The sequence below is a fragment of the Penicillium macrosclerotiorum genome (assembly GCF_028827735.1).
Source record: "Penicillium macrosclerotiorum strain IBT 26536 chromosome Unknown utg000003l_segment0_segment0, whole genome shotgun sequence".
Lineage (NCBI taxonomy): Eukaryota > Fungi > Ascomycota > Eurotiomycetes > Eurotiales > Aspergillaceae > Penicillium > Penicillium macrosclerotiorum.
Window position 1 is genome coordinate 3,303,577 of NW_026643083.1, and position 14,667 is coordinate 3,318,243.

Consider the following 14,667-nt stretch of genomic DNA (forward strand, 5'->3'; position numbering starts at 1 on the left):
GGCAAAGGGTGTAGGGCTCGGATTGGCTGGGGATAAGGTCTGGGATGGACAATGCAGAGACAAACGATTCAAACGGGGGAGTGGAAGCCAATAATATATCATTCCAGGTACTATAATATTAACTGCCAGAAGGCAGAGACTACATTCCATTCTTTCTCGATTAGAGAAGAAGGTTCATGTGGCTTTCAAGGCGGATCAGGCCTTTTTCCGGACCTGGTTTCTGGTAAGCCAAATCACCAGAGTGACCACATGGATATTGACTCTGGGGGTCATCGGAAATGGAATGGGAAGAATGGTTCCATAGTCATGTTGTCTTGAAAGACAGTGCTTCTTTCGAAAACAGGCGGAAAAGGGGTGGAAATATCAATTGTTTTGAGTGGCGGGGAGGTAGCTCCAGAACAAGGATAAATAGTAAGGATGGGAAGACGCTGAGGAGCGGTGATTTTAGCCGAAAAGACAGGGGAAGTGGTGAATTTCACATTTTTGCATGAGGCTACAGGGGAAGACTCTAGTGTTCATTGGAATATAGAATAGGGCCACGGCCAGGTCTTTGCGCTGGAACATTCCTAGGTGAGTCTGTGGGGGGGGAGGGGGTGGGAGGTACATTCCTGAAGGGGTCAAGGGCCACAGCTCCGGCTGGGTAGGCCAGTAAGAGTTGCCGGTTGAGGAGTAGATGCCGACCGGAGAATGTGAGGGTCGTTTCCCATTTACTTGGGAGGACTTGGGCGGCTACGGTGACTTGGGGGACCGGGTACCTGCATGATGGCTGAGTGCTGGCCCTAAAGACGGCTTATCATAGTTCTCGAACGTGTCGGGTCAACCTGATTGGAGGCCAAACTTCACAAATCGATGAACACTAAGACGAGGATTTAACAAAGTGATAAAACAAATGGAGGCCAATCATTTTCTATCGTTAGATAATTCATTTCAATTTCTATATTGATATTGTAAAACGTAGCCTATTACAGTAACAGGTACGCCGCCATTCTGATCTGGTCACATAGGAATTTTCATACAATAATTCTTCTTTATTTAAAGACCCTTGGCCTGCTTGGCCTCAGCGAGAGCCTCCTTCAGCGCCGCCAGGGCGTTGTCAATGTCCTTGCGGTTGGGGTCGCTAATGCTGACACCCATGTGACCGAACCGGATGTACTTGGTAGCGACCTCCTTGTGCAGACCAGCTGCGAAGATCACGCCGCGCTTCAGGAGACCCGGCAGCACATCGGGCGGGGTCAGCCCCTCAGGCAGGTACATGGCAGTCATGCCGTGAGCCTGGCACTCGGGCTTGGGAGCCAGCTGAGACAGGCCCAGCTCCGCGACGGCTGCCTTGACCTTGTCAGAAGCTTGGGTGTGGATCGCGAAGCGCTCGGCCATAGGCCGGGCAGTGATCTGGCTAAGAGTGGTGTGCAGGGCGTGGACGAGCTGAGTAGGTGGGGTGGCGAAGTACGAGGGCTTGTTGTTCTCGTAGTTCTGCATGATGGGAAGCCAATTGGCAATAGAGGCGTAGTAGGAGGCCGGTGGGGTCTGGCGGGACTGGCTGCGCTGGATGGCGCGGCCGGACAGCATCACAATGCTCAGACCGGGGGGCAGCCAATGGCCTTCTGGCTGGCGGTGACCACGGCATCCAAGTCCCACTCATCGAATGCGATCTCCTCGGAGCCAACGCTGCACACACCGTCGACCACGACCAGAGTGTCAGGGCTGACCTGGCGGACGATCTGGGCGATGCGCTTGATGTCATTGAGAACGCCCGTGGAGGTGTCGACGTGGGTGATGGTGACCAGCTTGTAGGGCTTCTGCTTGAGGGCTTGCTCGACCTCCTCGAAGGAAGGGCGGTCGCCGATGGGGGCGCGGAGGTGAGTCACCTCGGCACCGTATGTCTGCAAGCAGTTGCCAAACGAATCGCCAAAGTATCCGGTGTTCAGGACCAGGGCATTCTCCCCCTTCTCGATCAGGTTGGCGGAGACGAGATCCCAACCGAGGGTGCCACTACCGGAGATGATGAAGGGCTGCGCGGCGGGGTTGGTGGACTGGAACAGCTTGCGCACCAGGGTCAGGGTCTCACCGAAGACCTTGACGAAGCCGGGAGCGACGTGGCTCTCGCTAGAGATCGGTCGCAACGAATGTCAGTCTTCTGGAACACCAGAGTGAGGAGGGGGGGGTAGGGCATTGAGGTGCCTTTGACGAGACGGGGTAGGCCATTTGACTCACGCATAATGGGACATCGACTGCAGCACGGCATCGTCGAATTCGATGGGACCCGGGATGAGGAGGGTGTTGTGAGGGGCTTGGGTAGACATGGTGGGCGAAGGTGTCGTGGGGGAAGAAGGCACAGAGCGATCGAGGGGTTTATAATCGACGTCGTCCGGGGCCAGGGAGTTTCTCTCGGTCGAGAAGGGAGTGTTGAGTTCAGGCAACGGCAGGCGCTGGTCCAGGTGTCTGGAGATCAGGCTGAGGCGTTGCGTCGTTGACCTGTTCGCCAGCTTTTCCGATGGTGCGGCGGGGGCAGCCGCGGGGTAGATTGGATCGAGGATAGGGATTGGTCTGTCGCTGGAATTCCCGTGGGAAAAGACGAGAAGGTTCGGGGATCGCCGCCGATGCCGACGCGGATGGGATTGGCTGGCGGAGAGGAGCAGGGAAGGAGAGCAATGGCAGAACTATATCTGAGTTTCACCGAGCGCGTGCACTGGGCGGATGGGGAGGAGGGAATGAGGGAATGCGGGAATGAGGGAATGCGGGAATGAGGAGGGAGCTCAAGCTTCGTATTTATGAAGTCGCGGGCTGTTGAGCTTTGAAGCTTGGACGCATCTCCAGGTTGGCGACGGTCGTGGTCGGAGCCAGACGCCCGGGCGGATCCTCCCGATGCTCGTCGTTTGGCCGTCGAGACCGTCCGCGATCGAGGGTGATATGATGAGTGATGAGAGCGTCTCACGCTGTGCAATGGAATCTACCAGATTTTCTTTTATTTGCGGTCTTTTGTTCTTGGTTTTTTTTGTATTTTTTAGTTTTTGTTCTGTCGTGTTCTAGTACGCTCTCAATTGTGGTCGTTCGCGAGATTCGTTCGAAGCACGACGAGAACGATCTATAGAGCGGGAATATGCTTATCGAGTAACGTGGGACTCAAAAGCCTGGCTAGACCCGATATCGGGATCGCATGCAGCTACCACACTTCAATGGTCCTCCCGCGTAGAATCTCCCGGCCCTCGTCAGGTTGCAATTGAACCCTCTGGGACCTCCCCGACTCCTGCAGTTCTACAGATTGCGCTGTAATCCCCGTCCTGCTCCCTATTCGTTTTCGTCCGACGGCACGGCGACCTCCGCAAAGGAAAGGCGTCGCCAGGGAGAGCGACCGTCAGCTAGATTGGACTGGTCGAGCCGAACCAGATTCGGGCGAGAGAGGTCGGTCTCAGGAACCAATGCGTAGCGGAAGCCAGGACGGTCTCGGACGCAGGAGGGTCTCGTAGCCTCTCGAACCCTCCGGATGAGGGCGTCAACGAGCATCGGGACCTCATCCGACCAGCAGGCGCTAGACCCAATCCAGCCCTCTCCTAGGGCTCAGGGCTCCAGTGGCTCGTGGCTTCCCCGCGAAGCTCCCGTCACTGCCTGTCGCCGCCAGCTGCTCCTGGTCTCGCTGTCTTCCTGCTTTTGCTTCCCCCGCACGACCTGGAATGGCCTATTGAGTGACTGAGCGTCCCCATTTGGTCACTTGGTCCCCACTCCAGTATGACCACCCGTCTGGTCCTGGTCATCGGTGACCTGTTTATCCCTGATCGAGCGCCCGTACGTCCAGCCTCCCTTCCCCCCATGGCGCATCCCTCTCTTGTTGCGGAACTGTAGCTAATGCCGACCCTCCCCTGGCTGTTTAGGATCTTCCGGCCAAGGTCCGTCAATATCTCTAGGAACGGTTGATATGCTTATAACTCTGCTGACTCCTCCGTCGATGCGCTAGTTCAAGAAACTCCTGACCCCAGGCAAGATTGGCCAGACCTTATGTCTGGGCAATTTGACCGACCGCGAGACCTATGAATTCCTTCGCCAGGTCGCACCGGACCTGCAAATGGTGAAGGGCGACTATGATGTTGACTCGCCCAGCCTCCCGCTCTCGAAGATCGTGAATCACGGGAATCTGCGCATTGGATTCACCCACGGACATACCATTATCCCCCCTGGCGATGCTGATGCGTTACTCATTGCCGCCCGCCAGATGGACGTGGATATCCTGCTTTGGGGTGGCACCCATCGATTCGAAGCCTTTGAGATGGAGGGCCGCTTCTTCATCAACCCAGGTAGCGCAACAGGGGCCATGAGTTCAGGCTTTTGGCCGGAAGGCGAGGAGCCAACCCCGAGCTTCTGCCTGATGGACGTAAGTGATCACTTCCGAGGGCCAACCTCTCCAACTCCCTCCCCGCTGCCCCAATATGAGTTGTCAAGCAGTTGTCAGAGGATGCGCATACTGAGAAATCCAACTAGATCCAAGGGGATGTTCTGGTGCTGTACGTTTATCAGCTCAAGACCGACGCCAACGGAGTCGAGAACGTGTCGGTTGAGAAGGTTTCCTTCCGCAAGAATCACGCCCCGGCTGCGACCCCTGCACCCGTGTCCTGATTGTCGACCCCTGACGCCTTCGCACAACAATATTCCCTCTCCCCGCCTCATCCTCTACCGTGTATATAGTCTCTCTTCTCCCCGCCCTGACCTATTCGCGATTTCTACAGCCTTGCTTTCTCAATTCAACTCTCGGATACCTCAAGGTAGTTGCAAATTCAATCAATCGAACAATGGAACTGAATTCTCGCCTGCCCAATTCTCCATGGATCGCCTTTGAGGTGATCCAGAAAGTTAGAAAATTGCTCCGTGGACACGATTGAGGCTCGTAGATCATCTATCACTGTCTGCACTCCAGCTCCATTTCGATTGGGTATAATCGTGCCGAGAACAAAATCGAAAGTGGGGAAAGCACTACAAATGAGCTCGACGATGGTAATTTCTCTCAGTCAATGGCATCGTAGATCGGATCATGTCCTGTCCTTCGGGCGGTGGTAGGTACGTATGTACCTTTACAGTTGGTTTCAGCCCCGTGCAGCCCGGGCGGTTTGCCCGGGAACCTGGCGAGCCTCCACTAGTCCCGAAGCGGCAAGTCTCGAGTCCCAATTTCCGCCTCCATCACCTCCACCCCGCAAAGACCCTCCAGTGAATATATCTTTTTAGCGGCGATAATCTTCGGTTTATTTACGTCCGTGGTCTATTTGACCCTTCTTCAGCTTGTCTGGATTTTATTCGCGTCTTCCTGGGCTTTTACCTCTTTCCCATCAACTCGGTTGTTCGAGCTTCCTCTCCAGATTTGATAAATCTCCCGACAGACAAGCTTCCTGCTTTCGCGTCCCGACCTGACTACCCACCCTCTTTCTCATATACTCGAGTGCTCAATATGGCTGCTGAAGGCGCTGAGCTGAAGGAGGAGCAGATCCCTCCCCAGGAGGAAGCTGGTGACGATGAGGTGCGTGATGTTGATGGGGATACTGGGACATCCCATCGCAACCAAGTTCCGTTTCAAAAACCCGCGCGCGCTATCGTCAAGAACCTATAGCTAACAACCTTGTGCAATTTACAGGAGGAGATTGCCGCCATGAAGCGACGGGTCGCCGAGATGGAGTCGGAGGCCGCCAAGTTGCGTGAGATGCAGGACACTTTGGACCAGCAGACCGAGGGTCTCCAGGAAAACAAGGAGGATATCGATGCCCGGAGTATATTCGTCGGCAATGTGGACTATGGTGCTTCTCCGGAGGAGATTCAAGCACACTTCCAAAGCTGTGGCTCGATCAACCGAGTTACAATCCTGCTGGACAAATTTACTGGCCAGCCGAAGGGGTGAGTGCGGATATCCCCAAGATGCTGGACTCCAGCACCATCATTTATGGGCCTTGGACTCTGACATTATTATTTTACCTAGTTATGCCTATGTTGAATTCGCGGAGCCCAGTTTGGTGGCCCAGGCCCTGGTGCTGAACGAGAGTGTCTTCCGCGGGCGTAACCTGAAGGTAAATTACTGCCATTCTTCTTCCCTGGATCCTCTTTGATCCAATGTACCATAATACTAACACGTTCATTTCACCAACTGAATAGGTTACTCCCAAGCGCACCAACCTCCCCGGTATGACCCGTGGTCGCGGACGGGGTGGGTTCCGCGGTGGTGGTCGTGGCCGTGGCGGCTTTCGTGGCAGTTATCGGGGTGGATATCGCGGCCGCGGTCGTGGCTTTGCCCCCTACTAGATGGTGGCTGAGCTGGGATCTATTCGCTTTCTATTTACACTCCTGTGCTCCTCCTAAGTCACCTTCCGACTGGCAGGGAGAACCAGCCGAGATGGACCACACTTTCCCCACACGCCATCGCCATAGCCTCTCCGAACGTCCCGCGGCACTTGGCATCCGAATCTGAGGCCACCAAAGAACATGGAGTCGGTCCCTTTCCCTTCTCCCCGGGCTCCTCTCTTGAGTTTTGTATGTGTTGTGTGTTACGTGTACCTGGGTATGGCCTTGGAGTTGCGGACATTGTACAATAACTGCTGGGCAAACCGAGCCTCCTTGGGCCTGGGAGGAGGGCTCTGGAAATTGTCTAGACATGGATAATCGTTTTATTTTCTTTTTTTTTGCTTCCTTTATTCATTCTAAGCCCATTTGATCCCACTATGCACCATGAGTGGTTAAAAATGCGATCACTCGCTGAACCTGTAGAAATTGGGCAAGATCACGATGCATGGTTTGGCATGCCAGTCTAGAGGTGTCAGTGGAGCACTTGCCATCTGCAGGGTTTTTATATGTTATTATGGCCATTAGATACTGTCTTGAGGTACGGTGTACGACAGCCACTGGGCTTCTACATTCTGGCATATTTGAGTAGGCCAAAGGTGAAGGCTCAGTGGGTTAATTTCGCTGCCTAGTTGATCTAGAGTGGTTTTGCCTGTTCTGATTCGTTCCAATTAGTTTGATTTCTGATTAGCGCCACAAAAGTACATCCGTAAACAGGGACGGGGAATCATGATAACATCGCGTGTGCCTCGAGAAGTACCGCTGCTAGTATTTACCACGGCAGAATACTTGAAACCCAGGTCTCGCCACTAGTTTCCCCGCCCGTGCCCGGTTCTGAAGCCGACCGCTCTCTGAGGTCCACAATGTATATATATCGATGGGATGACTTTTTCCATTACGTAGTCATCAGAGCAGCGAAACAAGCCGAGTGTGGCTCGGCGACAGTGCCTACTAAGTATGGGCCGTGTGATACAGTGTGTACAGTCCAGTCCGTATGGTTCCAGCCCATCGCAGAGGCGATCTCCCGTTGCTCAGCCCCAGTCCGCCCATACGACCTGGATACACAATACATACAGCACTGGATCCGGACACTTGGCGGAGCTAGCAGCACTGACACCATCAATACCAGGCTGCAGTACCTGCGCCATACACGCCTTACCTGAACCCGCCTAATTCCCTCCCTCCTCTTCCTTCGACCGATCGCCATCAAACTCATCTGCACCATCCACGACGACACCACCTTACCACCCTCCACTTCCTTTCCGCCTTCCCCCTTTCCTCCTCTTCCCTGCCCACGGACTTTGTGATATTTCACACTCAGTCCTCGTGGATGCGTGCCCCACGTTTGTCGGCTTGGGCTTGATTTGATCGGCCTTTCGCACTGGTGTGCTCATTAAGCATCCCCAGCGCTCACCCACTATGGCATCCAACCTCCCAAAGTACGTCCCAGTCCTGACCTCCGACTCACTCTGGCCCCAACCTATCTCTGGCTTCTCTCCATACCTCCTTCTCTGTGTGCCCAATGCTAATCCATCTTGAATTGCAGCCAGCCAAACCTCCGGGTCACGAGTAAGATTACCTGCTCCCTCCTGCATCCTCCCGGCGGTGGCGGGGAGGATCGCACCCCTCTCCCCTCGACTCAAAATGAGACTAATGCCTCCTTTTCACAATAGTTATCGCGGCCGACAGCCTCTGCAGGCGCGACGTGTTTCGTACGTGCCTTACCTTCCCCCCTTCAGACTGGTCTAGTCGCGGTTAAGTGGGGTCGGAACTGACCAATTTCATCATCACAGGTTTCCCTGACCCCTTTGCGGTAGCCACGGTCAATGGTGAACAAACCCACACCACATCAGTGATTAAAAAGACTTTGAACCCATACTGGAATGAGCCATTCGACTTGTATGTAATAATTGTTTTCTCTTTCCCCTTCCCCACCCCCTCTTCGCTGGAATCGGAGGGGATGGAGCCCGTCAGGCGTACTAACAAGATTGGGATGAAATATAGGCGTGCCAACGAAGACAGCATTCTTGCGATCCAGATTTTCGACCAGAAGAAGTTCAAGAAGAAGGATCAGGGGTTTCTCGGCGTCATCAATGTGCGCATCGGAGATGTCATCGACCTTCAAATGGGCGGTGATGGTACGTGAACGCGGATCCCGAACGTCGCTCCTCAAGTCCCCAACCGCACGAACTGACCATCGGGCCCTGCCTGCCACCGTTTCTTAATAGAAATGCTCACCCGCGACCTCAAAAAATCCAATGATAACCTCGTTGTCCACGGCAAGCTGATTATTAACCTGTCGACGAACGTCAATACCCCGCATCAACCCCAGTCCAACGGCCTCCAGCGTCAACATGCCCAATCCTCGACATCCAGTGGCCTTGTCCCGCAAGTCGCCGTATCGACCCCGACGCCGCAGGCTGGCTCGAGTCAGCTTGATATGGGACCTCCTGCTGCCTCGAGCTCGTCGCTCCACCGTGCTCCGCCTGGCCATCCCCCGGCCGCTTCTGTCGCCAATGGCTCAGCGCCCCCGGTGCCTCAAGCGCCGCATCGCGCACTAATCTGAGTTCATTTGAGGATAGTCAGGGCCGACTACCTGCAGGCTGGGAACGTCGGGAGGATACCTTGGGGCGGACATATTATGTGGACCACAATACTCGCACTACGACGTGGTCGCGGCCATCTGCCAGCTACAATGAGCAGACTCAACGCACCCAGCGAGAAGTGAACATGCAGATGGAGCGTCGAGCTCACCAAAGTCGAATGCTTCCCGAAGATCGGACTGGCGCCAGCTCCCCTAACTTGCCCGATGGACAACAGCCAAATACCCCGCCATCAGGTGGTGCGGCCCCTGCCGCCGCTGCTCCTGCGGCGGCGGCTGGAGGTTCTCATGCTAATGCTGTTTCTATGATGGCGACGGGGGCGACCACTGCAGGTACAGGAGAGCTTCCGCCCGGATGGGAACAAAGGAACACTCCCGAAGGACGATCGTATTTTGTTGACCACAACACTCGTACGACGACCTGGGTCGATCCACGCAGACAACAATACATTCGCATGTACGGCCAGAACCAAAACCAGGGTGGCAACAACACTACCATCCAGCAACAGCCTGTCTCCCAGCTCGGCCCTCTTCCCAGCGGATGGGAGATGCGTCTTACCAATACTGCCCGTGTGTACTTTGTGGATCACAACACCAAAACCACCACCTGGGACGACCCCCGTCTGCCTTCATCATTGGACCAGGGCGTGCCGCAATATAAACGTGACTTCCGTCGCAAGCTGATTTACTTCCGATCTCAGCCTGCTCTGCGTATCATGTCTGGACAGTGCCATGTCAAGGTCCGCCGCAATAATATTTTTGAGGATTCGTATGCCGAGGTCATGCGACAGAGTGCATCCGATCTGAAGAAGCGATTGATGATCAAGTTCGATGGCGAGGATGGACTTGACTACGGTGGTCTCTCTCGGTATGTCATGCTAATATGTCCCGATATTTCTCAGATTGAATACTGATCATTTCCCTCATCCAGTGAATTCTTCTTCCTTCTTTCCCACGAAATGTTCAACCCTTTCTACTGTCTTTTCGAATACTCCGCACACGATAATTATACCCTGCAGATTAACCCTCACTCAGGTGTCAACCCAGAGCATTTGAACTACTTCAAGTTCATTGGCCGAGTAGTCGGTCTGGCGATTTTCCACCGCCGCTTCCTGGACTCGTTCTTCATCGGAGCGTTTTACAAGATGATGTTACGGAAGAAGGTGACTCTCCAAGACATGGAGGGTGTCGATGAGGACTTACATCGAAACTTGGCGTGGACCTTGTGAGTTCCCCCGTTACTCTCGCTCCTGCTGCGAGGAACACCAAATACCGGCTTTGTTCTAACTGTTTCATCAGGGATAATGACATTGAGGGGATTGTCGAACTTACCTTTTCGGTTGATGATGAGAAGTTTGGAGAGCGTCGCACTATTGATTTGATACCCGATGGCCGGGATATCCCCGTCACTAATGAGAATAAGGCACAGTATATTGAGTAAGTATACTCCAGCATTGATTTTGAACTTGAAGCATTAAAGGAAGCCATGCTGATTGGATTTTTCTCTTCTAGGTTGGTTACAGAGTGGAAGATTGTCAAGCGGGTTGAGGAACAGTTCAACGCGTTCATGTCTGGCTTCAACGAGTTGATTCCGGCGGATCTCGTGAACGTATTTGATGAGCGTGAACTGGAATTGCTGATCGGTGGTATCGCTGATATCGACGTGGACGATTGGAAGAAGCATACCGACTACCGTGGCTACCAGGAGCAGGATGAGGTTATCCAGAACTTCTGGAAGATTGTGCGTAGCTGGGATGCTGAGCAGAAGTCGCGTCTTCTCCAGTTCACCACCGGTACCTCACGTATCCCTGTCAATGGTTTCAAGGATCTACAGGGTTCGGATGGTCCAAGACGGTTTACTATCGAGAAATCGGGCGACCCTGCCGCGTTGCCCAAGTCTCACACCTGGTATGTTTCGATCCACGCCCTTCTTTTTTTCATCCTTATAATCGAGCTTGCTAACATTGCTTTCAGTTTCAATCGTCTTGATTTGCCCCCGTATAAGACCCATGACACCTTGGAGCACAAGATGTCCATTGCTGTTGAGGAAACACTCGGATTTGGACAGGAATAGAGGACCACTCTCTGCCACGCAATGCAATGCAATGCAGATATTTTCTCTCCATGGACAAACTCTCAGTCCTATTCCAATTCCATAAACTCCAGTAACCCTTCTCTACTATTGGTCTCTCCAACCAATTCCAAGCAACCTATATTCGACCCCCCTCCCTCCTCTCTTCCCTGCCTTTTCTCCTTTCTCCTGCGCCTCAATTCCATACCCACTCCACGCTCTCGTTACGCTTCGCACCGACTGGCCTGCGCCATACACTTCTTGTGGATTGCGTCCGGCGTCCTTCCAATCGTTGCTCTCAATTGTCCCTCCAATATTACGCCTCCCCGGCCCAGTCTCGCCCGCACCGCCCATTCGAGACAAGCCGCTGGGATCAGACATGTCGATGCATGCTTGTTTCTTTTGATGGCCGTTTTCGTTCTGCTCTTGCCTCGCTGCTGCTCTGTTGTTTCTGCGTTCTTCGGTGGCGCTTTTCTAGTTCTTGTAAATAGGTCCCGTGCGCTGTCTGTATCATCGTGTGAGCACGCCCAGCTGAATTTTATGGCTCGCTTTTGGCGGGCTTTTGTGTATCCTTCGCTTCTTTTTTCGCTTTTTTTTCTTCTTCTCGTCTCCATTGGCATAGATTTCTTACCAAGCCAAACTGCGGCCGAGGGTGTGTCCACCCTCCTCAGCCTTACGCCCGGGGCGTGGTTATCCTTCTTTCGTCGTAGTCGTGCTTGGCGGGCCCCTCCTCTACTAGGCCAAGGCGTTTGATGCCGCTTTCCGTGAGAAACGTGCTTGTGGTCCAATCGGAATTGTCCCCGACGCACTTCCTTGGCTTTTTCTCCGAAGTGATCGGAGTATGCTGGGTTCATGTGATTGATCTGGCGTCTATCACTTTGGAGCTTGAGAGCTTGGTGGTAACGAATAGCTTCCGATTATGATTTGTTTATGGTAGCTGGAGCGATATGATGTCTCTCAAGTTTGTCTCTTATGAATTTCCAGATTTCAATCTATATACATTTTCTGGTTATACACCACAAGCTTAATCTATGTCGAGAATATGCATAAAGGTACATATTTTCTATACCTCAAGAGACTTTCCAATCCAGAGAAGAAAATAAAATATTGGTTCCCGATGATTTCATGGGTCCATTTTCTTGTGCAGATCCAACCTACGACCTTCTAGAAGGGATAGTTAGCTTCATGGGAAGATTGGCCAGTAATACGAAGCAGGTTCATGTCTGCATTTCATCTGAAATCCTCAGCTTTCGTAATTATGTAAAATTTGGAATCTTTTTTTACTTCGTCTCCAGGATGCTATGGTGGATATTTTGCATGGTGACATCCTGCTGTAACACGGAGCTTTCTATTCCTCCTAATTGTCTCTCACCATGAGATCTACTTGATCGTCTGAAAACAGAAGTGAGGTGTTTGGTAGAAGTGACTCGGATCCACTTGCAGAACCACAAGAGATCAAGAAAGTGAGCGGCCTCCCGAGGATCCTGAGATTTGGATATACATTATAGCTGACTGTTTCCATCTCGTCACTCAGATTGTACGGGCCTGAACATGTCGCTCCCCAAAACATGGGAGCTTGCAGAACTCAGTGACCAAAAGCTGCTTGAGTTTTGCCATAGCCCAGTCAACAAGAAAGATATTATCGCCGAAGATGGAGGCCGCCTGGTTATCCGTATTTCTGAGTCTACCGTCGTCAAATATGGCAGCGGGGTCACCCTGGCAGAAGCAATGACACAGGAGTTTGCGCGACGCAGCGCTGATATCACCATCATTCACATTCCTCAAGTCTATCGATTCGTGACCAGTGGTGCGACCTGGTCTTCAGAAGAAAGGGGATACATTTTCATGGAATATGTGCCCGGCCAATCCATGGACAATGTCGACCTGAGCATTCACCCTCGTCTAGTGTCGCGAATCGCATCAGCCATCGGCCACTTGAGCCAAATCCAAGGCGAAAATGTACCAGGATCGATCGGTGGCAGGCATTTGAACGCATTCATGTTCGGCGATTTCAGTCCAGAGACACGCTTCTTTTCGATCCAAGACATGAACGGCTACATGAATAGAGCTCTCGCCGCTGAAGGCGAGTCCGTTGACATGACATCCTACCCGCTTGTCCTATGCCACATGGATCTTGCCCTACGGAACATGATTCTCCACGAAGATAATTTCACCATCTCTCTTATCGACTGGGAATACGCAGGGTTCTATCCGCGCTGCTTCGAAGTGTCTATGATTTCATGGACCATACCGGGCGATGGATATTTCGTTCCTCGTTTTCTGGAAGAACTCAACGCTCTTGCGCCTTTGACTGATGAAGAAACTCGGCTTATCAGATGTATTGCTCGTGTTCGGGACTTGAGCCGCAGAGAGCTTATGTGTGCTGAGAAGTTTCGGGGCAAGCTTGGGCAGTTAAGGCAGTGTTGATTGTGCCCTAGTTCCAAGAAGATAGATCTCCAACTGAGACCTGAGAATACCTTGATTAGACGGCAGTGGCGTCATAAATCAATATTTGTCAATGAATTGCCTCTAGTTGAAGTAAAATCTACTCTCCAGCATTACTGCACCATATTCTATAATATTGCCAATTTAGTTGCGGTAAAATCTGAGTGCAAACGGGCTTGACTATTGTCTGAGTTTAGCCGATCCTTACCAGGCAAGGTCAGAATAATTTCGCCTTCAGTATCAAGAGGAAAATTGGCCAAATACGTACCCTTTACAACATCCGAGCCTTCAACTGCGCAGCAGTTGAGTATGATAAGGCTTTTAAATGTCTAGAAGATGAATCGATGATTTCTCGATGGCGCTGTTGGATGACTAGTATCCGAACTGTAATTGGATATCCATTGATCACAAGAACTCAGAAAAATGATCAAGAAAGAGAGAAAGGGAGAAAAAATAGGAGCAAAAACATACAACAGCAGGGATTCGCCGGTGGTCGTAGTTGGGTGGGTGCCGCCCGGGTGAGAAGTGGGTGAACGCCGCTTTAGAGCGTCGCGCAACCGGGGGTGAATAAGGTGAGTACGTAATAGAGAAAATGAGAAGCTGGGTATGAGCAGGTGATTCTCACCCTCTGTCGTACGATCATTGTACTGACCCTTTCTTATCTGGGCTCAGATACAGCGTTATTGGCTTAAATCGGTCTGGCTGAAATAATGGTCTCTTGGTACTTGTAACTACCTTGGCTTAAGGTAATATTGAAGTTGGCCTCGTCTTGATTTGGCTAATCCCAAGTTGGATTTTGATGGCAGTGTGTTTGGTGCCTAAGCGGCACTAATATCTCGTGGATATTAATGTGTTATATTTCGTCGTTCCAGGAATTTTAGCTACGTAGTATCTTAGTATCCTTCTAGATGGATGAATAAATTCTTTATACGTAATACCTTACGGATAAATTTTATAATATCCCACAAATAGCGTGTAAGGGAGCTACTTCGCAGCGTAGTCAGACTGTTAGTTAGGTAAGAAAACTGGATATCCTTTCCAGAACAGTATACTAGATAAGAAACAAACCGAATCTTGCCGATTTAGTTCTCGTTTGATTCCGTCTCTAAACACACATGAATACCTCCTGAGTGATATAAGGACTAGACCTCCTAATGAAACAAGTCGAGCGTGGTAAATATATTTCCTTTCCATCTGAGATACGGGTAATGGAAGTTCCTTATCCTTTTACCCTTTACAGTGC

The 14,667-nt window shown here is 52.0% G+C and overlaps 6 protein-coding genes across 6 annotated transcripts; 4 read left to right on the forward strand and 2 right to left on the reverse strand.

Moving 5' to 3' along the window:
- Positions 1–1,032: 1,032 nt before the first annotated feature.
- Positions 1,033–2,300, reverse strand: N7462_004087 (alanine--glyoxylate transaminase; the record flags this gene model as incomplete). Its single annotated transcript, XM_057075813.1, has 3 exons — positions 1,033–1,542; positions 1,581–2,103; positions 2,212–2,300. 3 exons carry the CDS (start codon positions 2,298–2,300, stop codon positions 1,033–1,035), a joined length of 1,122 nt encoding a protein of 373 aa, XP_056935318.1.
- A 1,423-nt stretch (positions 2,301–3,723) lies between these two features.
- N7462_004088 (vacuolar protein sorting-associated protein 29) lies at positions 3,724–4,605 on the forward strand (the record flags this gene model as incomplete). The annotated part of the gene is made up of 3 exons (XM_057075814.1): positions 3,724–3,780; positions 3,950–4,363; positions 4,471–4,605. The coding sequence occupies 3 exons, from the start codon at positions 3,724–3,726 to the stop codon at positions 4,603–4,605; spliced, it is 606 nt and encodes a 201-aa protein (XP_056935319.1).
- An 823-nt stretch (positions 4,606–5,428) lies between these two features.
- N7462_004089 (polyadenylate-binding protein) lies at positions 5,429–6,270 on the forward strand (the record flags this gene model as incomplete). The annotated part of the gene is made up of 4 exons (XM_057075815.1): positions 5,429–5,497; positions 5,588–5,868; positions 5,951–6,038; positions 6,124–6,270. 4 exons carry the CDS (start codon positions 5,429–5,431, stop codon positions 6,268–6,270), a joined length of 585 nt encoding a protein of 194 aa, XP_056935320.1.
- Positions 6,271–7,201: 931 nt separating this feature from the next.
- Positions 7,202–7,454, reverse strand: N7462_004090 (uncharacterized protein; the record flags this gene model as incomplete). The annotated part of the gene is given in 2 exon segments (XM_057075816.1): positions 7,202–7,361; positions 7,381–7,454. 2 exon segments carry the CDS (start codon positions 7,452–7,454, stop codon positions 7,202–7,204), a joined length of 234 nt encoding a protein of 77 aa, XP_056935321.1.
- Positions 7,455–7,725: 271 nt separating this feature from the next.
- On the forward strand, positions 7,726–10,982 carry N7462_004091 (NEDD4 family E3 ubiquitin-protein ligase; the record flags this gene model as incomplete). The annotated part of the gene is made up of 11 exons (XM_057075817.1): positions 7,726–7,745; positions 7,853–7,875; positions 7,980–8,018; positions 8,100–8,205; positions 8,311–8,444; positions 8,535–8,839; positions 8,884–9,776; positions 9,840–10,133; positions 10,208–10,345; positions 10,421–10,816; positions 10,883–10,982. 11 exons carry the CDS (start codon positions 7,726–7,728, stop codon positions 10,980–10,982), a joined length of 2,448 nt encoding a protein of 815 aa, XP_056935322.1.
- A 1,548-nt stretch (positions 10,983–12,530) lies between these two features.
- N7462_004092 (phosphotransferase family protein) lies at positions 12,531–13,406 on the forward strand (the record flags this gene model as incomplete). The annotated part of the gene is made up of 1 exon (XM_057075818.1): positions 12,531–13,406. One exon carries the CDS (start codon positions 12,531–12,533, stop codon positions 13,404–13,406), a length of 876 nt encoding a protein of 291 aa, XP_056935323.1.
- Positions 13,407–14,667: the final 1,261 nt, after the last annotated feature.